A 24329-nucleotide genomic window follows, 5' to 3' on the forward strand; every position below is an offset into this window, starting at 1 on the left:
GTCTGTGTGGTGTATTTGTGTTGGATTTAGTTAATACTCTGGACACTTTGGGGGAAATTGTGTATGAACCGGAACAGGCTGAATGCATTTTTTGATTAGGTTTATGGGTTTAGCAGGGAGTACTGTACCTATTGCCACATTGATGCTCTATACCAACTAAAGATGAAATCTCAGCAAGGATGTGGCCATATGGCTAAGTTACTCTTGGATGGGCTGCCTTCTGTCTGCGGGTCTGGCTACTGAATAACCTAGCTTGGCTTCAGGTGGGAGTCCTGCTCCCTGCAACCCAGGCTTTTCATCGAATCACTCAGCTATCCCAGAGATGTCTTTCTCACTGCAACCTTTCAAGTACGGTGAAAATAAGCAGAACCTTGTAAACCATTGAGGCCTGGTCTCAGAACCTGTATAGTGTCATTTTAGTCTCTTTCTATTAGGCACAAAATCACCTTTACCTCTTTAGTGAGAGGAATGGCGAAGTCTCAGGGCAAAGTGTGTGGATGAGTGAGAGAGAAAGAATTTGGGATATCAATCTACCACAAGGGTGGGTAGGAACACAAGTAAAAACTGGGGTGTAGTTGCTTGTTTTATAAATTTGTTCACACATGTAGCACCTTTTCTCCTCTAAGTCATTTACTGAATTTTAAAAAGAATTTTTTTCTAGTTTGTGAAGTAGCAATACAAACATTCCTATAAAAATTACCAGGATGTTCCACAATTCTTAAAATGCCATCAGAAAAGATCCTTTGAGTGAGCACATGGTGTCACTTTTTTCTTGCATTAAGCAAAATACATTCATATAAAGAGTTTGGGATATTAAGGACGGAAATTTGCAGAAGAGTTGGTAACACTGAGAGAAAAGGAAGATTGAAGATCCAGAACAAGTAACCTACTATTTTGGTGTCCTTTGAAATCTAGCACCATTTTCTTCACCATCGTTTAGTAAGTTTAGTCATTGGAAAGAGCAAACTAGAAATCAGATGTGGGATTCTGAGATTTGTCTGGTTGTGCGCGACCTTTGTAAAGCAGCAATATCTTTGGGCAATTTTTCGTTCCATATGTGTAAACACTAAAGTACCAAATAAACGAGTGACTTTTACACCAGAGATAATTCCCAAAAAAACATTTTGACTACGGACCTTCAAAGCAAGTTCCCTTGTATTGAAATTAACAATAAAAAGATGAGTTTGATTCTTAGCTCTGTTCTATTTATTCTCTCTACTAATTGTGAATAGAAAATGAACTGGCATTAGACAATTTTGTCAACAGGACTCTTAGTTTCAGATATAATCAACTTTATGACTCAGGAAAAAGACCGGTCTCATTTTGAGGAGCTGGATCAAGAAGCAGAGCGTGGATTCTGTTGTCAATGCCTGATCTGGCAGTAAACATAGAAGTGAAATGTGAGGGAGGATCACTCCCCAGAAGAACAATTCCTGTTCACTTAGAGTATTAAAAATAAGTACATTTTAAAAAGGAATTGTGTGCCAAACAATAAAAATTTATTTTTTACAATCATCCCCATAACAGGTGTATTAATTCAATTTTGCAGAGGAGAAAATGAAGCAGAGAAAATAATTTGCCCAAGAATCCCAGGATTCATAAATGGCAGACCACAGATTTAAACACAAGATCTTGACTCCCACAAGTACTGTGTACCACTGTAAGAAAAAACAGAACAAAACAATAGGATTGCTAACTGAAATATGAACAGATCTGTGAATGCAAAAAATAAATCTTTCAGAACCTTGTTGGAATAAAAGGCAAGTTGCTAGAGTATTAGTGCATGACTATCTTAATAAAAAAACACAAATGCAAGAAGCAAAACCCCTCCAATCTCAAACCAACCTGTGGACATACATTGGATATAAATGCACCTATATAGGGATTCCTATCAATATATTAACAGCCATTATTTTCAGAGAAGGAAGAAAAATGTCGGGAACCAAAAAGGGGTATTTCATACTTTGTAACATATAAAACATGAACTAATTTTTAAATATTATAACCTAATTGAGGGAGGAAAGGCAAAATGAAATGTCTAGATGCCAAAAACTGAATATGAAAGTCAAAGGTCAATTCTGGACCATTCCTGGTAACTCACTTTTACTAAGACTTGAGGATATGATGGATGAAAACTACTGATCTCAAACTTCTCAACTGAGATGGTAACATCTTTAAAATGGTGTGGACGGGGAAACTTCAGAACACATGTGTATTAATGATTCATGTCCTATGTCCCAAGTCCCATGTGACCTTTAAAACATTAAATTGCTTTCAGAATACATAGAACCTAGAGTTGAAACAAGTACTTGTTTCCATACAGTTTATGAAATAAAGTACTACAAATGCAATTGATGCCTCCTCTAAATCTCAATTTCATCTTCCTTTCTTGGTTCCTAAAGTAATCACCAGCAAATAAATGTGTGTGGATGTTTTATCTTTTCTACCTACACAGCCACAGTATGTCATTTAGCATATCTTATGCTTTATATAATTGGTATCATAAAAGATATCTTGCTTCATATCTTTTCTTTTTAACTCTTTGCTGACCTATGACACTAGCTTGTTTGCTCTGTTGTGCAGAAGCCGAGTTCTGCTGCTTCATGTTCTTGACAGTACTTGATATTTTGAAACTTACGTTTTTGCTAATTTGATGTAGTAACTTTTTAGTTGCAATTTTGCCATCATCAATGAATATTTTTTCCATGTTTGTTAGCCTTTTGTATTTTCTCTGCATTTTTGTTTCATAAATTAACACTTTCTTATTTGAAAATATTTTCTTGTGACTTTTTGACTTTATAGTACTTACTGTACATATAAATCTTATATTTTAATAGATTTAAACTTATCATGTCTTTTATGGCTGTGCCTTCACGTTTTATCTCAACATTTTTTCACATGCTCAGGTCTGAAAGTACTGAATGTTCTTTTGCTTTAAAGTATGACTTTTAAACGCTAATTCTTTGACTCAAACATATATGATTAACATTTGAAGTAGGGATTCGGTATTTTTTCAAGCAAATAACCAATTATGCAAACAATTTTTCAAAAATTAACTCCTTTAGCTACTGGTTTATGTATGAGGGTCTCACTCCAAGTCTGATTCAAGGAAAAGAGCAACAAAATTTGACCCTTCAGATGTCCTTGCCACGTATCAGGAATGATGCTAAGTATTTCATGTGCTCAGTCCACGGATTTTGCAGTGAGAATGGAGGGGCTTAAATGTATACTCAGGAGCCCTGATTAATGGTAGACCATACTAGTACTTATTTGGTCACTGGCTGACAGGAATGTGTTCATCAGGTGAGGTACACAAATATGTTGATTGGCACAAACTACACTTTTAACAAAAGGCACCCCTGATATATAACTTGCTTTTATTAAATAGGAAAAACAAAAACTTTTTAAAGAAGCAGATATCCCAATAGCTTTTGTGAAAACCAACATAAAGTCAGCTTGCTCGAACAAAGCTTTTAGAGTGAGCAATTCTTTAAGCAGAAAGAGGACACCAATAAGTTCTAGAACCCAGGCACTGTTTTGCTTAACCATTTTAGTATTCATGTAAATATATATTATTATTTAGAATATTAGCATCTAAACTAAATAATGACCCATTTTAATTAAAACCAGATGTCTGGAACTTCCAAATAGTCTGAAATTTTCCAATAGGAACATAAACTATTCCTCTCTATATATCAAAGATGAAATAATTGTCACAATATAACATTTTCACAGGAAGATTTTTAAGGCTTCTGGCACATAAAACATGTAATTTGTGTGACAAAGTCATAATTATATACAGAAAATATTTAAAATTCTCCTGTGCAACTTGAGCTCTAAAGATTCAAAAACCAAAGTGTTCCATGTTAATAAAATTTTAAAATATATTTCCTCTAAATTTGCGATTTGTAATTACATAAAATACACACATGTTGTATACTATGTGATTCCTCAAATGAAATAATTGAACTGAATATTTGAATCGCTAATTTTCTAGATCATTCTTTCTGCACAAAACAGTCTTTAATATAACATATAAAAGTTTCAAATTAAACTAACACTGAGGCAGCAAATATCAGATCTGTTTTCCTATTCATGTCATACAAATATGTCTATAAATCTTAATCTTAATTTATACTTTTGTCTATGTAGACAAAAGCAGTAAAGACTGTCAGTAAGAATATCAATAAAGGATGATTATTTCTCATTTGAAAAAATTCAAAGTCATTTACACCTTGTTTCAAAGTTCTAAAGCAGCATATTTAGCTTTTAAGACAAAAAAAAAAAAAAAAGACCAAAACATTATAAATTATAAATTCTAGTAATTCTTCTTTTGGCATTAAAAGCCAGAGCACAAATTCTTACACTTTAATAGATAATATATTAGTGTACATCTGAATATACATTTGCCAACGTTCTCCGTTGGTAAGAAGCTTGACTGTGAAGTGGAAGCAGTGAAGTGCTGTGTGGCAGAGTCACACTTAACGGCCATCCTGGGCATCAGAGGACATGGAATGGCTGAGTCCTGACCTCCCATTCACAGATATGGTATTTGGTGGAACAGTAACCTAAGAGGAAGAAACACACTTTGCACCCATCAATTTAGAATGGGACAGCTGTTGAATTTTCAACAATTACCACATTTTAACTTATTTTTAATTGTAAATGCTAACATTCTGAATTTTATTATTCAATAAATTAAAAATAATCAAGAATAAATGTTCACTCTACCATGAAATGAAAAACCAGAGAGTTGTTATTTCCACAACAAACAAGTTAAATAATCCATTAACACATCTTCGGCTTTATAAAATTACCAAATCAACATAAAGGACAAGAGCACAAACAGACTGCAGGCCAAGCTGTTAAAGAGCATTTTTAGCTCGATTAATTCTGGCTCCCCAAGAGTGTTTTGGAAAATGCAACCAAGTAAAGTAAATTTCACGAAGCAATGATTTTTATAATTTTTATATTGATAACATGTATTATGTCGATGTTCCCCTCTCAATGACCTCTTATTTATTAAAAACAACAACAAATGGTTTTAAAAAGTACTTTTTCATCTTTAGGGCTAAGAAAGGTCAAATATATGACTGTCATGACAAAATAATTGCAGAGGTTTTTGAAATTTTTTTTTGAGTAAATAAACTCTTAAGCTTCAGAATTCTATAGAAATGTCTATTTGCAAACTGTTAGTAAATAAAAACACTAAAGAATTTTCCAAATAGCTCAAAATTATAACCTTAAAGAATGTAAAGAAAAATCATGTGGATCCTGAAGTGTGGAACATGAATATTTTGAAATATAAAACATAAAATGAAAATGTTCTTAAAAACCAGCATATCTAGATTATAATTTGGTTAATTTGGATTCATGACCAAAAGCCATCCTTTCCTCAAAAGGCAAGAGCTGAAGTACCAATGCCTGCAGATTCCACCAACAAAGTAAGTTGGTGAAATGGAAAATGAAATTTGTAAATTTAGTTTGAATTGGTTTCCTTGTGTTTCATTTCTGGCCTTATATTAAATGAAAATTTAGTAATTTACAGTAATGAATTTCTTGGTAGCCTTGTAAATGCAGGTTGGAGCAGAGTGGTTGCTACTACCTGCCCCCCCAAAAAACGATGACGAAGAAATGCTGCCACCAGGGGAGGGGACTCATCTGCAACCCTGTTCAGTGTTCATGTGGGATTCCTCTCCAAGTACAGCCAACAGACAGGTAATGACATTTCATTGTGTAACCTGGGCCCCAAAGTCTCCATGTGTAGAATTATTTTTGTAATTCATGCCCAAATTAGAGTTCTCGTAATTGTTTGTAAGTAAAAGAGAAAATCTGTTTCCTGTATTTAAAAAAGATGGAGCTAAATGCTTAGAAGTAAAACATGCTCATTGCAGCACCATGTATAAATCCAGTCTAATATTCATCAATAAGTAGCAAATAGGTTGTGTTATTCATAAAGGTTAATATTATATAGCCTTAAAAAATAGGATAGATATATATGTAATAAGATGGGAAGCTTCAAAAAGGCCTATGTTTATGAGTGATTCCATTTTGGTAAGCTAAATACGTTTATGTATTATAAAAGTGGTCTGGAAGGTTAATCTATCAAGAATGGTTACTCTGAAAGAAAAGAGTCATTCCCTTTAATATTTAAATTTTGCTTACTAAACTTTTAAATATGAGAAGACAATCTTAGAGGACTATTCTATAAATTCTAGGAGACAAAGATCTTGTCTATTTGGTTACCACATTATATCAATTTTTTAAGTGTCTCACAAGTATTTCTTTCATATAGAGAGAGCTATCAACCTGAAATCTATTGTTCAAAATCAAACCAAGGAAATGTAAATGAAAAAAAGGCCAGTTAAAGAAACAAAACATGCCAGCCAGATTCTGGGTGACTTCCCCAGTTTTTTATCCCCCATGCCACCAGGCCTCTACCTAGCCAAAGTTAAACTTTTCAATCTGAGGAAATATTATCAAGGGTGATATATCATTCATCAGTTTATTTTCAGACTATATTTTTACAAAGCTATATTCTCTTTTTAACAGTGTAACAACCCCCCCCCTTTTTTTTTTTTTAGTAAATTAGGTACCATAAAGTATAAAAAGCATCCAAGAAGTTCTTATGTCAATACAGGCCAACATTAATCTTATTCTTTGTAAATAACATTATAGTTCCTGTATAAATCTCAACATGAAACCAAATTTATGAAATACTGAACTAGATTAATGCTTTGTAGGAAGACAGGACTGATCTCCATGATTATATAGGGGTTGAATGGAGACACGGTGTGGAAAAACACTTTAAAACATGGAAAAAATGGCATGTCCACAACCCCATGGATACTACAGCATTCAACTAATTGTTCTAATGTGAACCGACCATTCTAATAAAGGTTAATTGCTCAGGTATGAAACAGAGCCACAAAGCATGTGGATACCTGGAGTTAAATCGAACATTTGGGTGCCAAAATAGAGGCAAGCATGGAGCCAACTTTCTGATGAGAGATTTAAACCTACTGTCAAAATTACTGGAGATTTTGTTTGGCAGTATCACTGTTTTTATATTTTTTAAATGTCAGAATTTAAAAGAAACTAGGAGAAATCATCATTATAGGACAAAAACATGGGACTAAAGCAAGGACCACAAGAAATGAAAAGTCTGTGTTCATTTTTACCACCTTTTAAAATCTTTGGAAATGCAAGTACAGAAAAGTGCAATGAATGTAAACATACAGTTCAATGAAGGCAAATGAGCATAATTTACCACACACAGGTTAAAAGAAAGAAAACTGCCAGCCCTCTACTGAACTTGACTCTATTTAAAAATTTGATATTTTATTAAACATTTTTGAATTATTTGGATATTTTAGATACATTCCATTAACATAATATATATTTTGATTATGTAGTTTTTAGGTTCCACCCTAAATTGTGGAACCTAAAATGCCTGTTCTACTCCAATAAGCCCTCAACAACTTCTTTGCCTCTTGAGGGAACCACAGCCATGATTTTTATAATTACTACATTCGTTTAATTTTTTAAATTTACTTATTTATTTTTGGTGCTGCTGATTGAATGCAGGGCCTTGCTCATGGCAAGCATGCTTTCTACTACTGAGCTATACCCTAAGTCCCATTTCATTTCTAAAGAGAACCACACCCATGCATGCATCACCAATATACAAATTTTGTATACTTTAAGTAGTAGATGGATGAATGTATGTGTGTGCTCCTCCTGTAGTGTCAGGTTTGGCTCTATTTCATTCATTGTATTGCTACATGATCATTTATTCTTTGAATGCACTGCTATGTTTTCTATTATCTTTGGATATTAGGATTATACTTATTTGGAGCTACTATATATGACATTACATGAACACATTTACATGTAAGTCCTGGCACACAAAAAAACAATTTTTAGGGTTGTATGAATAAAAGTAAAAATGCTGGTCATGGATATTGCGAACATTATTAAAGTCTATGGCCTTTTTTTGTGAAATAAAATGGATTCATGTGTGAAATGTTCATTAAAAAAATTTAGGAGCTTACACTCTACAGACAGAGCTATCAATAACCTCCTACTCAAAGAGAGAAATTTTAAACTCAATAGAATCTAAAGTAATGAGTTTTAAATAGGATACAATTACAGGATCATCATTTCAGCCTCCTTTCCGTGTTGATCCACATCCAGCTCGTTCTGGAAGCAATGCGAGTTTTCTATGTGAAAGCACTGCCAACTCAGGGCCAGTAACACACCAAGTACACAGCTGCCGGCTGTACAATTCTGTTGGCTTAAAAGGCATTTCCAACTTAATGCACAGTATTTGCAATTAGTTCATTGGAATTGATTAATGTATTCACCGACGGAGTCAATTTCTGTGTGGTTACCGGTTCTCCTGGGGGCCGATGTGACACTGTTTTTCAGGCCCAGGCTGTGAATGTGCAGAAGGCAGAGACTTCATTTTATTCAATTTTGCATTCCCAGGATCTAGTAAAATATTTGGTACTTGGAACTTATGTGCTTAAAATTGCTTGTCAAATTTATTGAATTAAGAAAACTATGGATGGATAGTGACTGGTTTGAAATTCATCTTTAATTTACAAGATCAGAAATAGAAAATTTTCGTAAATAAGACCATACAGTTTATTAACATGAGCATATTTCCCCCTTGAAATGTAAATTTCTCATGCTCTGTGAAACGCCAATTTCAATATTTAAAGTTACACCAAATTTTTATGTTGCCTGGCACTTAAATGCAGCCTCCCTTACTCCCCTCCCCAAATGCCTACAAAATTCAGTACTAATCCCCCTGAATTATTTGTTTCCTTCACTCCTGAAAGCAACTGTTGCCATGTTTGCCCAGATCTGAGCACCAGGTCCTCTGGGAGAAGAACATTTGTCACTCAAACACATGGAGGAAACTGGCTGGAGCAGTCAGTATGGCAAGTGCTGAAGTGCTTGAGACACCCAAGTTGCCTTTCCCTCTTTTTCTATTTTTGCAGAATTCCTGCTCATTTGAAGATTTAATTTGTTGAGCTCAATGTTTTGCTCCACAAATTTCTTAGCTCTCTTCTAAATAGTCTCTCAAATATTTTGAAAAGGAATTCACAAACTCAAATACCTAGGGAGTCAGTGGAATCATAAGGACTTTCTTTGTCTTCGGTATTGAGGTATTTCTAATACGATCGCTACTGGGAAACAAGGAATAGGAAATGGGGAAATGATTGACTCTGGAAATTCAGTGCAGCTACTGCCAAAGTTTACTGTGTGTTCTTTCAGGACATGAAGGGTGTAGAGTAAGGAAACACCTGCAAAAATTTCCCTGGGACACTCACTTGTCATTTGCCCTGAGGAAAAACACACCCTCCACTCTTCTCCTCTTCTACACCTCCTTAAGGAGGAGCTAGACAACTATGGCCAGGGCATTATGAAGACTTTAGTTTCTATATTAGTTCTTGACTCTAGATTTTTTTATTTTATTTTTTTTTTTGGTGGTGGTGGTACTGGGGTGGCCTACCATTGAACCACATTGCCCCACCCTTTTAAATTTTGGGACGGGATACAATTTTATTCTGCCTAGGCTGGTCTCAAACTTGAGATCCTTCTGCCTGAGCCTCACAAGTAGCTGGGATCACAGGTGTGTGCTATCACACCCCAATTCTCTTATTCTTTTGATTAAAGCTATAAAACTCTTCCTAAACTCCACATGACAGTTATTTTGGAGAAACTATGTCTGGAAACTTGGAGGTTCTCATGGTTGAAAGTCGACTTTTTCTAGAATAGGGTGGAATTTTCTAAAGAATCGTTTTTACTGTGCTAACATAATTTCTTAAAATAAGAGATCAGAGCACTGTCAACTATATATAACTATATATAGACAGACAATAATGAACCATAGTCCTGTTCTGCACCTGGTCCATGTTGTGGAAAATAGACCTGACATATTTTTAAGTATGTGTAAGACTCTGGACTCTTTCAGTTTATAATTAAAAAATGACCCCTGACATAAAAGAGTAACTTCTGGCATCTTCCCCATTAGGATTTAAGTGCTAGAAAAAAAAAAAAAAAAGGTTTCCCTCTAGTATTAGTTTGACAATTTTGAAAATAAACCCACTGTCATCCAGCTGATAAAGAAAACTTACTTTTTTCAATTTGGCAGCAGCCTCTCCAGAACGGATTGCAGTCAGCAAACTCTGTCGGATCTGTTCTGGGTCACAGCTTTGGAATGTTAAAGAACTTTGTCTCTTAAGGGTGAATGATGGGCAGTCAGCTGGAGTTGGTGTTTGAGAATTCTGTTCATTATGTGCAGAGTTATTCTGCTACAAAAATAAAAGCAAAATACTTACATGAATTCCAAGGGAAGAATGGTTCATTTTATGCAAAACATTTTTATCATCAATCGTTCTTTAAGAATCATCATTTGCCTGATGGGTGACTTAGCTATGGCTGTTTCTTCTCCCAGTGAATTCTCTTTGCTGCCAGAGCTCAACTAGACGACACAGCAATATGTTACCTTCACTTCCCTTGAACTCAGGAGGCTAAGGAAGAAAAATGGTCTCTTTCTTTCATGGATACAGTATAATTTTACTGTGCAGAGTCAGATAATGCTGATTTTGCCAATACAGGGAGTTGACTTAAAGAGTCAAATTAATAATCAGAAAATTCTACAAATTAAAAATAACCCATTTTCATGGTTTCAATATACAGGTGGGAAAATGATTATTTTTGAAAGTACAAACAAACATTGACAATTTCATAGTGGTTAAATCTAATGTATATTTTAATAAAGGAATATTAATTATCACATGTAGAAATTTATTTTGTGTTTCAGGAAGTCATGGGGACTTTGTGCTGTTTTATTTTTCCCATGAGGTTAAAAATCAACATTAGGAACTTCCAAACTGAAGAATCAAAAACTCAAACTTCTTATGAAGGAATATTCAGTAATAGAATTAACTGGCAAATGTTATATCAAGTAATCTTGATTTTTTTAATAATTTTGAGTCATTGAGCCCTGTTTAGCTCATTTTTTTAAATAAAGATGTCTTTTTCAAATTGCCAAATCCCATCTTTATAAAAAATAAGTTAAACAGGGCTCAAACAATGGCTCAAAAAAATGCATTATCTAAATCAAAGTTTCATTGTTTAGGAATGGTATTCCAGTTCAAGAAAAAAAAAAAAATTCAGGTTTTATTCCAAAGTAAAAAATTAAAGTCTATATCATGCATTACTTCCTGATGCTGTAATAAAGTAATAAATGTAAACATTTTTCAAGATAAATTTTGCTTTAAAATTATTGAAAAATATGCACTTGGCAGTATGGTTAATGTTCTCTTACTCTAAGAATGTTTGAAAAATACTTCTCAACTGTCACACAAATAAGAAAGTATTTTTTAAACACCATCAGAGTAGAAGTACACAAAACATTCCTTTAAAATCATGAGTCATGCTGTAAATTTCATACCCTCATTGCCTATAAAGTCTTAACCTGGCAAAATACACCACTTAGTTGACAAAGCACCAAGTCAACAGCATACTTTTTGTAAGTTACTAAGGGTAGACAGTGGTTAGATGATGTTTTAGTCAATGCATATGTAACTGGAAAAGGTGTCCTTGATGAAATGGAAAATTAAGAAAGTTACATTTTAAAACTGCTTTCAGTTTAAATTACTTATATGCAAAAATGTTTGGTCAGCTGAGATTAAATGTATACAATGGAAAAGGCACAGCCAGGTATTTGGTTACTTTATCTAGTCTTTGATACTGCTGTTTCACATAACTACCACTATTTATATAGGCATTATACAGTACTATAAAACTGGAAGAGAAAATGAAGTAAGTCAGAACATCCAGAAAAATTAAAAACAAAAAGAGCAAAGCACAAATTAGCAAAGAAAACTGTATCAACTCTAAACTAGTAAATTAACAAGCCTATGAATGAAGCAACTTTAAAACCATTACTAATGATACAATCATATGACAACCTTATAGTAATTCTTAAGTTATAGTTACACAGTAAATAATATTATATGTATTACTTTTCTTCCCTACAGCATCATATCATCCTATTAAGAATTCAGAGTGAAGTAATGCACAAACATACCAACATGCTTGTTATCCACTATTTTGACCAGGTTGCATAATAATATGAACACTTATTTTTTAAAAGGTAACATTCACCTTATCGATCACATCAAGTTGTGGGATGTCTGCACACCTGGGTACAGAGCAGGTCTTCCCATCCTCTATGTTGGCTGGACGTTGGGTAGATGCACCCACACTGGGTGACTCCGGTCGTGCCTTACTGAAAGACTGTGACCTTTTCACAACAGCAAGGGCAAATGGTGAAGGAGCAGAACTTGAGTATGGTCGTGGGGCACCGAAAGTTTTTAAAGTCTTCAGATTTACTGCTGCTACCTGACTAGCGGGAAGAGGCACAGGCTTGGGAGCTACAGGAGGAGGAGAGGTTTCAGCAGGTTTCTGGTTGATGATGTCATCATCCATCTTTTTAATTTGGGACTGTGGAGCTGGGTGGACTGTTTTACTTAAGGGAGAAAGTGTCTGTTCTGAAGGACGCAGTGTGTCCCTTTCCATCTCTTTATTTGTTAGTTCCTTGGGTGCAGGATTAGGGACAGTATGGACATTCTTAGCAGCTGCAGATGTCACATACTGACCTGATAGTCTCTTTTGCATCTGCAAGAAAAAAGAACTTGGTTTGGCCTGGGGATTTGAAACCCGAGATTTAAATTTCGATTCCAAAATATTGTTTATATCTTCCAAATTTGGTGCAAAAGGAGTTGTGGCAGCATCTCTAGTCATTCTGGGAGGTTTCAGAGGATTAGTCACAGCACCATCAGGTGAGCTCACAGTCCTGTGCAACTGCTGCTCTGTTCTCAAGTTAGGCTTTGGTTTAGGGTCTAGCTGTGGCTCCTTTGGGCCTTCAGAAGTAACAAGGTCTGGTGTTTGCAGGGCAGCCTCCTTTACATTCTCATGAGCATGCATTTTCCCTAAAGCATTTATCTTTTGATCATCTTTATACCCTATGGTTTCTGATTCCCAGTCTTTCAATATTTCCAGAGATTTGGGAGGCACTATTTTATAAGTAGTCATTCCAATTTTGGGTATATACTCTCTTGTAATTTCATTTGAAGGTTTTGGCTTGGGATTATAGTCCTGTCTGTAAAGTGGAAAATTCTTTAGGTAAGAAGCAGCTGAATATTTATCAATTCCATCTACAGGAGACAAAGGATCATCATTGCCATGTGCACAAGCTGGATCTTTTAGGGCAAGTCTACCTTCTGAATATTCATCTGGGGTGCCCTGACTCCTCAATTCTCTTAAGGTAGCTACAGAATTTTGTAGACTTAAAGATAAGTGTTGAGTTGGTTTGTTATTTGAATTTTGTACACTTTCATCAACTCTGAAGGCAGACAAATTATGATCTTGGTGATTCCCCTCAGAACTGTTGCTGGAAGGGATTGTCTGAATTGCTGCATCTTGCATTTTTGTCTTTTCTGCACCAGGCTGATTCAGTTTGTGATCTGGTACTGATGCTGCTGCCAGATGATTTTCCTTGGAAGTTTTAACACTAACAGCTTCACGTGCTCTATAGCTTGACGGTTGGGTGACTTCCATGACCACATCCTTAATTTTGGCTCCACCTTCCACATTGATTTCTTTTCTCCCCTCTCTCTGTTTCACATTATCTTCTGTGTTTGTTGTAAGGACAACACTTTCATTTTGCACTATTGAGAGAAAAAATAGAAAAACTCAAGGTTTCAATGTTTGCCTCATTTGTCCTATAATCTGTTGGTTTGAATGCTACAGATCATCTTCAAATCACTAATTTTACAAAAGTAGGCAGTGATATACAGAGAAAGCACTATGGGTTGTGCACTCAAAAGGACCTGAGTTTGGAACCCCTTTAACTAATGTGGTCACATGTTAAATCATACTTTAACTTATAATTCAGCTTCATTTTGCTGACATTTAAAAAGGTAAAAATTTTGGTTTGTTTTGCAGAAACCAAGGTTTCAAGTAAGTGCTGTACCACTGAGTCCATCCCCAGCTCTCTGTTAAATTTTTAAATTTTGAGAACACTTTGCTAAAGTGTTGAGGCTGGCCTCAAACTTGCAACCCTCTTGCCTTAGTTTCCCAAGTGGCTTGGATTATAGGCATGCACCACCGTGAAAATAAGTATTCTAAATTATATATATAATTATATGTAATATATATATATTTACATGTTTGTATATGTAACTTATGTAATATTCTTAAGATAGGATATTGTCTAGAATAGGCGATTCACAGAAGGCAACTATGTTCCTTTTTATAAGACTTCATTTTTTCCATCATTGTTAATGATGAAAGACACTGAAAAATTTAAAAATTGTATTTTTAAACTTTTCTTCCATTTAGACTCTTTTCTATAACCCCTTGTGTACACTTACATTTCAGACCTAATACTAAAATAATCTCAGCAAATGTCAGTTTTAATTAAAGCAGATGACAGAAAACATCGCCTTTAAGATTTGAAGTGGGGATACAGCTCAGTGGTAGAACACTTGCTTAGCATGTGCAAATAAGGCCCTGGGTTTAATCCCCAGTACCACAAAAAAAAAAAAAAAAAAAAAAAAAAAAAAAAATTGAAGTAAAAGCGATCTATGTTGATTCACAAGTTAGTCACAACATAGTTGATTTCAACTACATAAAAACAATAATGTTAATTTTGATTTTTCTCTGTGGGAAAAGGGTATCATTTTTCTAGAGTTAGAGCTCAACAGGTCTGGAATAGTCTTGCTCTCGGATCCTGTGGGCTTTTCCTTTAATTCTAGTTCAGATGACCTGAAAATGCAAATTACCTGTCAATCCCTGGCTTAGTAGCAACAGCTTCTGCTCAACAAGATGGCAGAGAACTGGAATGAGCATCTGGAAGTGTGCAGGCATAATGAATATGCACCCATATCTAGCAGGGACCTGTTCCTCTCTATTCAAATGCTCTGAGACATCATTTCTCCTCCATGATGACCAGTAGCCTCCCTTTTCAGGTATGGTAATAGTTTGTATAGCACTAATGAGTGGCAGGCCTCAAAAGTTAACTCGTGAAATATGTCAAGTATTTCTCTATAGCTTTATCATCACCCACTTTTACCTAAAAGAGGATGAGATCAAGTACAAGCCCTAAAATTGAAGGAGCTACAGTAGATAGTTCCTTTGTTTAAAAAAAAAAAAAAAAAGCATGCAAACCACATCCATACAAAATAAGTCATGATAAATAAATCAGGTAAATTTGTATGTAATTTTTAAAAATATCTTCACATTTTAAAAAATTGCCTAAAATATACTATTATTTGGTCATGGCAGCTAATAATTCTTTATTGAGTTACCAGATTCCTATATGATGTCATTTTAAACTAGAATTTATTTTTATTCCTCCCAAATAAAATTCAACTGATTATCTCATCATGTTAATCTATTTGAGTGACTTCATTCTCAATGACCAAGAGATGAAAACTTTTGGGATTTAAAAATTAAGACTATGTAAAATTAAGAAGGAGAGAAGAGGCACATTTCTGCTTCTGCTCTTAACTAATTTGGTTAAGTATGTAATATTTATATGAACAACACTATTCTGTACTCTATTATGAGCATATAAGAAATGGTTTTTGGCAACAGAAAATGAGCCTAAATGCGCTTATCAAGAATACAAGTAATAATTAATGTTGGTGGAAGATGTGGGGAAAAGGGTACTCTTGTACATTGTTGGAGAAACTGAAAATTAGTGCAACCGCTCTGGAAAGCAGAATGGAGATTTCTCAGAAAACTTGGAATGGAACCACCATTTGACCCAGTTTTCCCACTCTTCAGGACTTAAAATCAGCATATTATAGTATTGCAGCCACATCAATGTTTATAGCAGCTCAATTCACAATAGCTAAGATACGAAGCCAACTTAGATCTCTATCAACAAATGAATGGATAAACAATTATGGTGTATAAATACAATGGATTATTATTCAGCCATAAAGAAGAATGACTTTGACATTTGCCAGTAAATGGATGCAACTGGAGACTCTCATGCTAAATGAAATAAGCCAATCCCAAAAAACCTAAAGTCAAATGTTCGATACATGGATGCTAATCCACATTAGGGGGCAGGGAGGGGGATGAAAGAAATTCACTGGATTAGCAAAGGGGAATAATGGGAAGGGAGGAGGGATAGGAACAGGAAAGACAGTGGAATGAATCTGACACAACTTTCCTATGTACATGTATGAATACATCATATTGAAACACAATATTGTGAATATACACAAGACTGGGATCCAAATTAGAGTAAGATATGTTCTGCACTTATATAAATATATCAAAATAGATTCCACTGCCATGTATAACTAAAAAGAATAAAACTTTAAAAAAAAGAAAATGAGACTAAATGTATTTCCTTCTCTATTGCTATTTCTCATTTTCCACTGAATACAGGTGTTATCCAGTTCACATAATAGAAATATTTTCCAAGAGGAAGTAAATCAATGTAAAAACATATTTTAAGTTAAATCCTCTATAATAAACACTAATTTGTTTTAGATTCCAAATTTGTTTTTCATATTTTCAGTGGGTTAGACCTACTTAGTCACTGTCTAGTTCTGAATTTCTCATCAACATTTCACAATTATTCCCAATGATTTTCAGGCCTGGAAACTTAGAATCACCACTGAATTTATTAGCTAATCCCTCCTCATTCATATCTGACAAGAATGCTTACTTGGTCTGTGAATGGCCAGACTATTTTCCAAGGGTGGCCAGTAGAGGGAGAAGGTAGCTTCTGTACTGTACCATCCTTTCTCGAAATTAATACTGACCTTTACAATCTGACCAAAGGATGGTTTAAATACATGTATGTGATACATTAAAAGAGAATAAAACCACTCTAGGGATAACAATTTATTTATTTTGAATATCACCTAAAGTTGAAAAGGTCACTGTAAAGTGTGTGCAAACCAAAATAAATATTACGTAAATGTACTTGTGACCCTAGCAAAAATGATTTAATGTATTTAAATCATGATTTCTCAATAGGAATGCTATTGCCATCACAGTATATGCAGGGATAAACAATCAATTTGAGAATGGGAAATGATTCACTTTGACACCTTCTCAATGTTTCTCAGAATGGGACTGAACATTTGAAGAAAAGTCAATCAGCAGCATACACATTCAAGTTAACCTATACATAGCACACAAATGAAACTGACATAGATATACAGATACCATTGGAGCTATTGACTTATTATTATACAAATATGAATAGTACAGCCTTACATTTTTTATAAATATTATTAACTGAGTTCTGTATGTTAACATGGATTGGACTATTGAGCATTCAATATCACTTTCTTCTTATTCCCTTATTCCCTTTCTGAAATTCAATTCTAAGTATATATTTTAAGAATGTCTCAGTATTCTGTTAGGTGCTATGAGGGTTTCATGCAAAGTAAAGATTTCTCCGATTCAAGATGATCCAATTAAATTGAGGAATCGGGAATACAGAACTGCATGACTCCTAGTAATCATGTAATAAAATTAACCAAGTGGTAGGACTCAGATAGGGACTGAATGAAGTAGATGGAAAATTGTTTTCTATGCAAAGAGAGCATGAGCATAGGTTAAATGGTAGAACTGAAGGAACTACATCATGGGAAAAAGAAGAAACTGTCTTGATGTGGGGCTGAGAATTGGGAAATAGTGTAAATAAGGTTACATAATTAGATGGTTTGAGCCTTGAAAATCAGGCTGAGTTTCATCTAAAGTATAGCAATTTGAGTATGAAGTAAAATAGGCTGTGCTACAGAATTAGGAAGAAAAAAGAAAAACAGAGCAGAAATAGATGCATAGAATACATTGCTTTTAAGATGTAAGGTTGAAGTTAGACAATCCCTGAGACTTAACAACAACATCAAAGGTAATGAACTGGACAGCTAAGAGCACACTTGAGTAATACTGCCTGAGTTAAACTCCTAGGTCCACTGCTTATTAGTTGTGGGAATTAATATATTTGTGGTTCAATTATCAGTAAACTGGGACTAAAAATAATAGTACCCATAATAGCATATAAATGAGGTAGGTATTAAATGAATCAATATATAAGATGAAATGAATTGATATGTGTTAATAATAGTCCTTGGCATATCATTTTATACCAAAGCATTGGCTGTCAGTGTTTATATAACTCACCATTCTCTTCACTTGGACCCAACTTGGACTTGAAATTTCTTATACTGCTGGCTATCGTATCTTCATTGCTAGTATCATACACAGTACTGTGTGAACCTCTGGAAGATATGATATTATATATGTGTATACTATCCAAACTCACATGAGAAAACAGGCAATAATTTTCAAAGACAGATGGACTGAAATAATCATCTTTTTCTGCCAAATACTGGAAATTTAAAAGCAAAGAAATTATAACTGAGAGGAAATGTTTCTGTGAAACATCAGTTTTCATATAGTGGTTCTATTACAAAGAAAGATGTAAGAAGCATGGGAAAATGGACACATTTACAAAATGTATTTATTTTGTTATTATTGGTTATTTGTCTTTTAAAGAAAAAGGAAATTTAATGAAACATTTTAGTCTTACATCTGGCAAAGTCAATTACATAAATCAGTCCTTGGATTGACCTCACTGATTTTTTTCTGGTGACAGAATAGTTTAATTTGGAGACAATCCCATGCAAATTATGGTCAACCTCTGATGAAGATGATTTATTTTGCTTGGTTGATTTCATCTTTATTCATGGTGTTGCATCTCAAACATAATACATGTGAATTCACTATAGCTTTAGATACCTAGGAGGAAAAGGAAAGTGCACTCTCTTGCCTCATAAAGTTGACTATAAAAATAATACTGGGATTTAACTTTATACAAATACAGAGAATTGTTTTCACATACCAGTCAGTGAAAATCCTTTATGAGCATTTGGTAAAAATTAAAAATTAAACATTTCTTTAAAGTCAAAGAGGTAATAGGCAAAATACATACTAACTTTAATTTCTGAGTCATGCAAATTATGTTATGGCTTATATGGCACAGGGATATTGACCTAGTGAATTTGATATGCCTTTGAACACTACTACATGCAAATAGATATGCTACTAATAAACATTTTTATGATGATGGTAAGAGTTGTAGAGTCTAAACAAAAGGACTGACTATATTTGTATTTAAAATATCAGATCTACATTTTAGAAGAGTAGTACTAACTAAGCAAACTGCCACCAAAAGTCTGGCACACAGACTACTTACGGTCCATCTGTGTTTCTAGTTTCTTGGTTTTCTTCCTTGGAGTTTTGTGAGGCCTCTCTGCTACTGATGCCAAGGGCTGAGTCAGAATCTTTTTTCAGTGTATTTGTTATATCAGTAGATACAAAAGGAATGTCTGGTGACTTCAGAGAAATATTTTCCACCTCATCTTTAGGCCCTTCATTCAGTTCTTCCTTTTCTTCTATTTCTTCCAGGCTATAATCAGAGCTTATTCCCGCTATAACGAAACATAGACATAATCCTGAATATTAATTTGCTTTATTTACCTTATGTAATCCTAGCAAGGAAAGACTATTTAATATTGAGCTTCAGTCTTAAAATCAGGTTCAAAATTAAGTGTTTTTCTCTTGGTGAATAATCATGTTAATATAGAAACAGGTTATCTCACACTCATATAATCCTAAAAACAATTTGTTATCACTCTAGGTTTTATTCATAGGTCATTTAGTATCAAACTTCAAGTTTATATTTAAGAGTATGTTTTTAAATGATTTTATATTCATGCTATAACTAAATGTAACTTAAATACAAGTTAATTTTAAATGCAAATTAAACAAACATGAGATTTTTGCACAGTTTGACTCAGTAGTTATCAGCAATGACTATACTTGAGAATTATCTGAGCCTTTTTTGAAAACACCCAAGCTCATACCCTACTCCACAGTAAATCAGAATCTCAAAGGGGTGTCATTTAAGATTCCTCAGGTGATGCTACTGTGCACTCAGGATTAAGAGGCACTGTTCTAAATGCTTAATACATTTATAATCCAGGAAACAAGTATTAAGCACAATAATTTTTACTAACACTCAGTTTGACTCTTAGAGGCAACTTCTTCCAACACTTTTTTCCTGTATATCATCAGAAAGCATAACATGTACACGTAAGCAGATAACCGTTCTCACATTTCCTTTTCTGTTGGTTTAAAATAAATGGAAACATACTATACCCAAGGTTTCTACCTAGCTTTTGTTCCACTTATATCTTAAATACCATATAAGTATGCATATAGTTACCATTATATTTTCAACAGTTTTGGTGAACATTTCATTGTATAAAAATGTGTGTTATCATTACTTCTTAGTATTGAAAACCAGTGGTATTATGATAAAATTGGAGACACCTTTAGAGGTTAATGTCCAAAGTCAATGGTCAAGATTAGCTGTGAAAGTAAATTTAAACCAAATACCGAGGTCCTGGAATTTTGCTTAAATAAAATTAAACATATGAGTGAAGTTTAATTTTATTTCAAAAGGAGGGGGAAATGATACACCATTGGATTATAGTGATCAGCACATTCACAAAACTTAATAAAAATTTGAAGCTTAAAGTATTTAAGATATAATTTTATCTCTTGACATCTTGACAGAAAAGTATTTTAATTGTGCTCCTTAAGAAACAGGCATTAAGCCTGGAGATACAGTTCAGTGGTGGAGAGCTTGCCTAGCATGTTTGAGGCCCTGAGTTCCATGCCCAGCACTACCAAAAAGAACAAATGAACAACAAATACGAATCCTCAGGCAGTGTTATGTGACTGTAGTCCCAACTCCTCAACCACCCAGAACTTCAAGGTCAGTCTGGGCAACATAGCAAGACCTGGTCCCAAAAAGAAAAAAGAAGCAAATATGGCGTTCTTTTTTTTTAAATATTTTTTAGTTGTAGATGGACACATTACCTTTATTTTTTATTTATTTATTTTCATGTGGTGCCGAGGACTGAACCCAGTGCCTCATACATGCTAGGCAAGTGCTCTACCACTGAGCCACAACTCCAGCCCCAAATATGGGGTATTTTTATGAAATTTTTATTGTTAATTCAAATTAGAGTACTCAGAAGAAATATTTTAAAAATTAAGTATATATTTTGGCAAATGTTGCTTTGTTATGACAAGTGCAATAGCCACTATGATGCCTTCTGCAATATGATATGTTTATAATATCATATCATTGCAAGAGTGTATTTATACAATTTGAAAACTGTGTACTCAGAAAAATAAAAGCCCATGATGGTTTAGATGTAGATGTGTTTTATACATGACTCCTCAGTATGTATTAAGCTCTTTCGGAAATTATATTAACTGATGTGTCATTTTGCACATTACCAATCACTATCCCTATTTTTCTCATGCCTGTCACAAGTATTTCAGCTACACAACTTTTCTTCAAGTTTGAGGTCCTCACTGAGAAACTGGTCTCAATTAAGACATAAAGCATGAATATAATGTTTCAAAATCTTTTCAAATTTTTCTGGGATGACTCGGTGGTTACAATCACACAGGCTTGCTTAAATATATATTTTTATCCACTTGAAAAGCATTCCTATTATTCAAAGTCTTAGAAAAGGCAATAATTATTTTTTGCTGGTGTATTATAATTATTCATAATGGTGGGATTCATCATGTCATGTTGCCTACACATTATGCACATAATTTGATCACTCTCATTCCCCACTACCTGCCCTTTCCCTTCCCTCCTCCCTCTCCCTGATTGGCTTCTACTGATCTCCCTTCTGTTACTATTATTTTAATTAGTACTCTGAAATTATATTTAAGGCAGGATTTACTGTGATATGTTCTTACTTTGGTAGATTTTACCCACTACTACTTCCCATGCCCTCCACTCTCCCTCCCTTTCCATCCCTTTCTCTACTCTATTGCTCTCCCTTCTATTGACATGTGCTCCCTTTTTTTGCTATAACTTTCACATGTGAGAGAAAACATTCAACCCTTGTCAGAATATCTGAGTCTGACCTATTTCACTTAGAATAATATTCTTTTAAGAATCTAATCGCCCAAGAGAATTTTCAGTCTGTTTGAAAAGCACAGTTATACACACACTTAAAAAAAAAAATCCAGTTTGTTTTGTATGTGCCAAATTCTAGCACTGAAATAAAGAAAAGGGGAAGGAGCTGTGAGCAATGAATAAGTTTCACAAGTATCCTATCACAACTATTTTCTTTCTGGTTTATAAGTTCTAAAGGCAGCATTTTCACTTTCAAAGAACACGGTATTCTAAATCTTAAAGTACTTTTAAGACTTCTGAGGCATAAATATGAAAAAATTATTTAAATTATTTTTGAAAATCATTTGAAAGTATAATTATTGAAATTCCTTTTACATGCATTTTATATAATTTTAATGTTTTATCTTAACTTTTCAGTCCCTTTAAAGACAGCAAATATTGAAAAGAATTTTTTAATTATTTAAAATTTTAAAAATTTAATATATGGAAAAAATGTAGCTATTTAAATGTTCAAAAGACATTTTTGGAAGTCTGTAGCATATTACATGTGAAATTATTAAAGTTTAAAATTTAACTAGGAATTTTAAGATATCTTATATATTTTCCCTGGGGATCATCAAAATGGCAAAATTGCCTAATAAATACTATTCCTTTACAAAATAATTGTGTTAAATTAATCCTATTCAAATACATTACATTTTCATGTTATTCATTCATTCAAACTATGCAGGCTGTGTCAAAACATTATAGATGCTACCAGAATTATTTTTCTTTCATCTTTGGAAAATAATTTCTATTCAGTAAAATTCACACAATTCTTTGGATTTTGATGGACATATAGTTGTGTAACTATAATTACCACCACAGTCAAGGCAGAAAAATTCTATTAGTTAACTAAACTTTTTCACCTTTCTTGATCTCTGGCAAAAATGTTTTGCCTTTGCAAAAATGTCACATGAATAAGAATACAATATCTAGGCATTAGAATCCGGCCTCCTGATTTAACATAATATGTTTTAGATTCAGCCATATTGTACAGATTCATTGTTCATTCCTTTTTATGGCTAAATAGAAGTACTGTATTCTAATACGTGGATAAACTACAATTTGCCCATTCTTCAGAATGGAGACATTTGGATTCCTTCTCATTTTTGGCAATTCTGAATCTAAGCCATATTATAGTTAATTCGTTGAAAATAGTAAAGTTCAAAAGTTCCCTCAAAGTAGAAATTCAAATAGAAGGTAAAACTCTTCAGAATTCCTGATTTTATTAATCTTACATTGTGTCATATTCATTTATATAGCTTACTATTATAAACTTCAAACAGATAAAATTTCAAGTGAAAAGAAATTCCTATTTATTTATGAAAAATTCTTACAGAAAGGTTTCACAAGTAATTAAGTCTATACTGAATGACTCTTAACCTGCATAAAACAAAGCCACAATCAGGAGAGGTCCGACACCTACATGTCAATGATGCTACAGCTGCCTCAGGCGTTCCAGGGCCCTCGGAGAGAGAAGTTTCATCTGTCAGTTTGGGAGCAGTGGTCTGTTCATGACTGAGGATCCCAGGGCCCAGGTAGGCTTCTGACAAGGAAGCAGAGTCTGTAGAAATGGCACTTAGACAACAAAGTTAAGGCAAGCAGAGACCAGGAAGCATTTTGGAAGAAATCAGATTTCTGAGCTCACAATTATCCATGCATTCAACATGAAGAGGTAAAAGGGAACAAAGGGAGAGAAACAGATACCAAGGAGAATTTGAATAGCATGCACATCTTTTTCCAAGACTTCAAAATCTTTTAATTTCACTATACATTCAAGTTGTTAATGTTATTCAGTATATTTCCTTTGTGGAATAGGAAGGTATCATTTATATTATTCTCAGAAAAATCATCATTAGTTATATAACAGTAATATTTTAAATCACAAACCCAGGAGTAAGAAATTCTTATATATGTCAATTTCCAAATTCATAAATATCACAAATATTAAAAATTCAGATTAAAATTTAGGTGCTCCTGGACTTTTCCAAATTTGTGAAAATAAATGATTAAAATTAGATAGTCATGTTAAGTATTTTTCATACTTACCAAATTATCCCCATGCTAAAGTACTAGCATATAATAATCTGTTTCTGTATTACATTTCTAATCTATCACTTTCACTTAAGTCCAACAAAAGGTGAGAGATTTATTGTACCTCTTTTTATAGGGGCCACTAAGTAGCTATTATTGAAAATATTGGAAATGATATTAA

General features: G+C 33.8%; 1 protein-coding gene across 9 annotated transcripts in view; it reads right to left on the reverse strand.

Annotated features, from left to right (window-relative positions):
- Window positions 1–1477: 1477 nt before the first annotated feature.
- COBLL1 (cordon-bleu WH2 repeat protein like 1) overlaps window positions 1478–24329 on the reverse strand; it is a 162106-nt gene continuing 139254 nt past the window's right edge. For 6 of the 9 annotated variants that reach the window (XM_079134404.1, XM_079134401.1, XM_079134407.1 and 3 more), the window contains 6 exons: window positions 23541–23678; window positions 19316–19550; window positions 18241–18338; window positions 12187–13751; window positions 10149–10325; window positions 1478–4568 (listed from right to left, as the gene is read on the reverse strand). In XM_079134404.1, the coding sequence (XP_078990530.1) occupies window positions 4482–4568; window positions 10149–10325; window positions 12187–13751; window positions 18241–18338; window positions 19316–19550; window positions 23541–23678 (2300 nt within the window). In that variant the 3' untranslated portion in view covers window positions 1478–4481. The remainder of the gene's footprint in view (window positions 4569–10148; window positions 10326–12186; window positions 13752–18240; window positions 18339–19315; window positions 19551–23540; window positions 23679–24329) is intronic. The other 3 variants (XM_079134405.1, XM_079134403.1, XM_079134402.1) reach the window with 2 other exon arrangements.

The sequence above is a fragment of the Sciurus vulgaris genome (genome assembly GCF_902686455.1).
Source record: "Sciurus vulgaris genome assembly, chromosome: 3".
Classification (NCBI taxonomy): domain Eukaryota; kingdom Metazoa; phylum Chordata; class Mammalia; order Rodentia; family Sciuridae; genus Sciurus; species Sciurus vulgaris.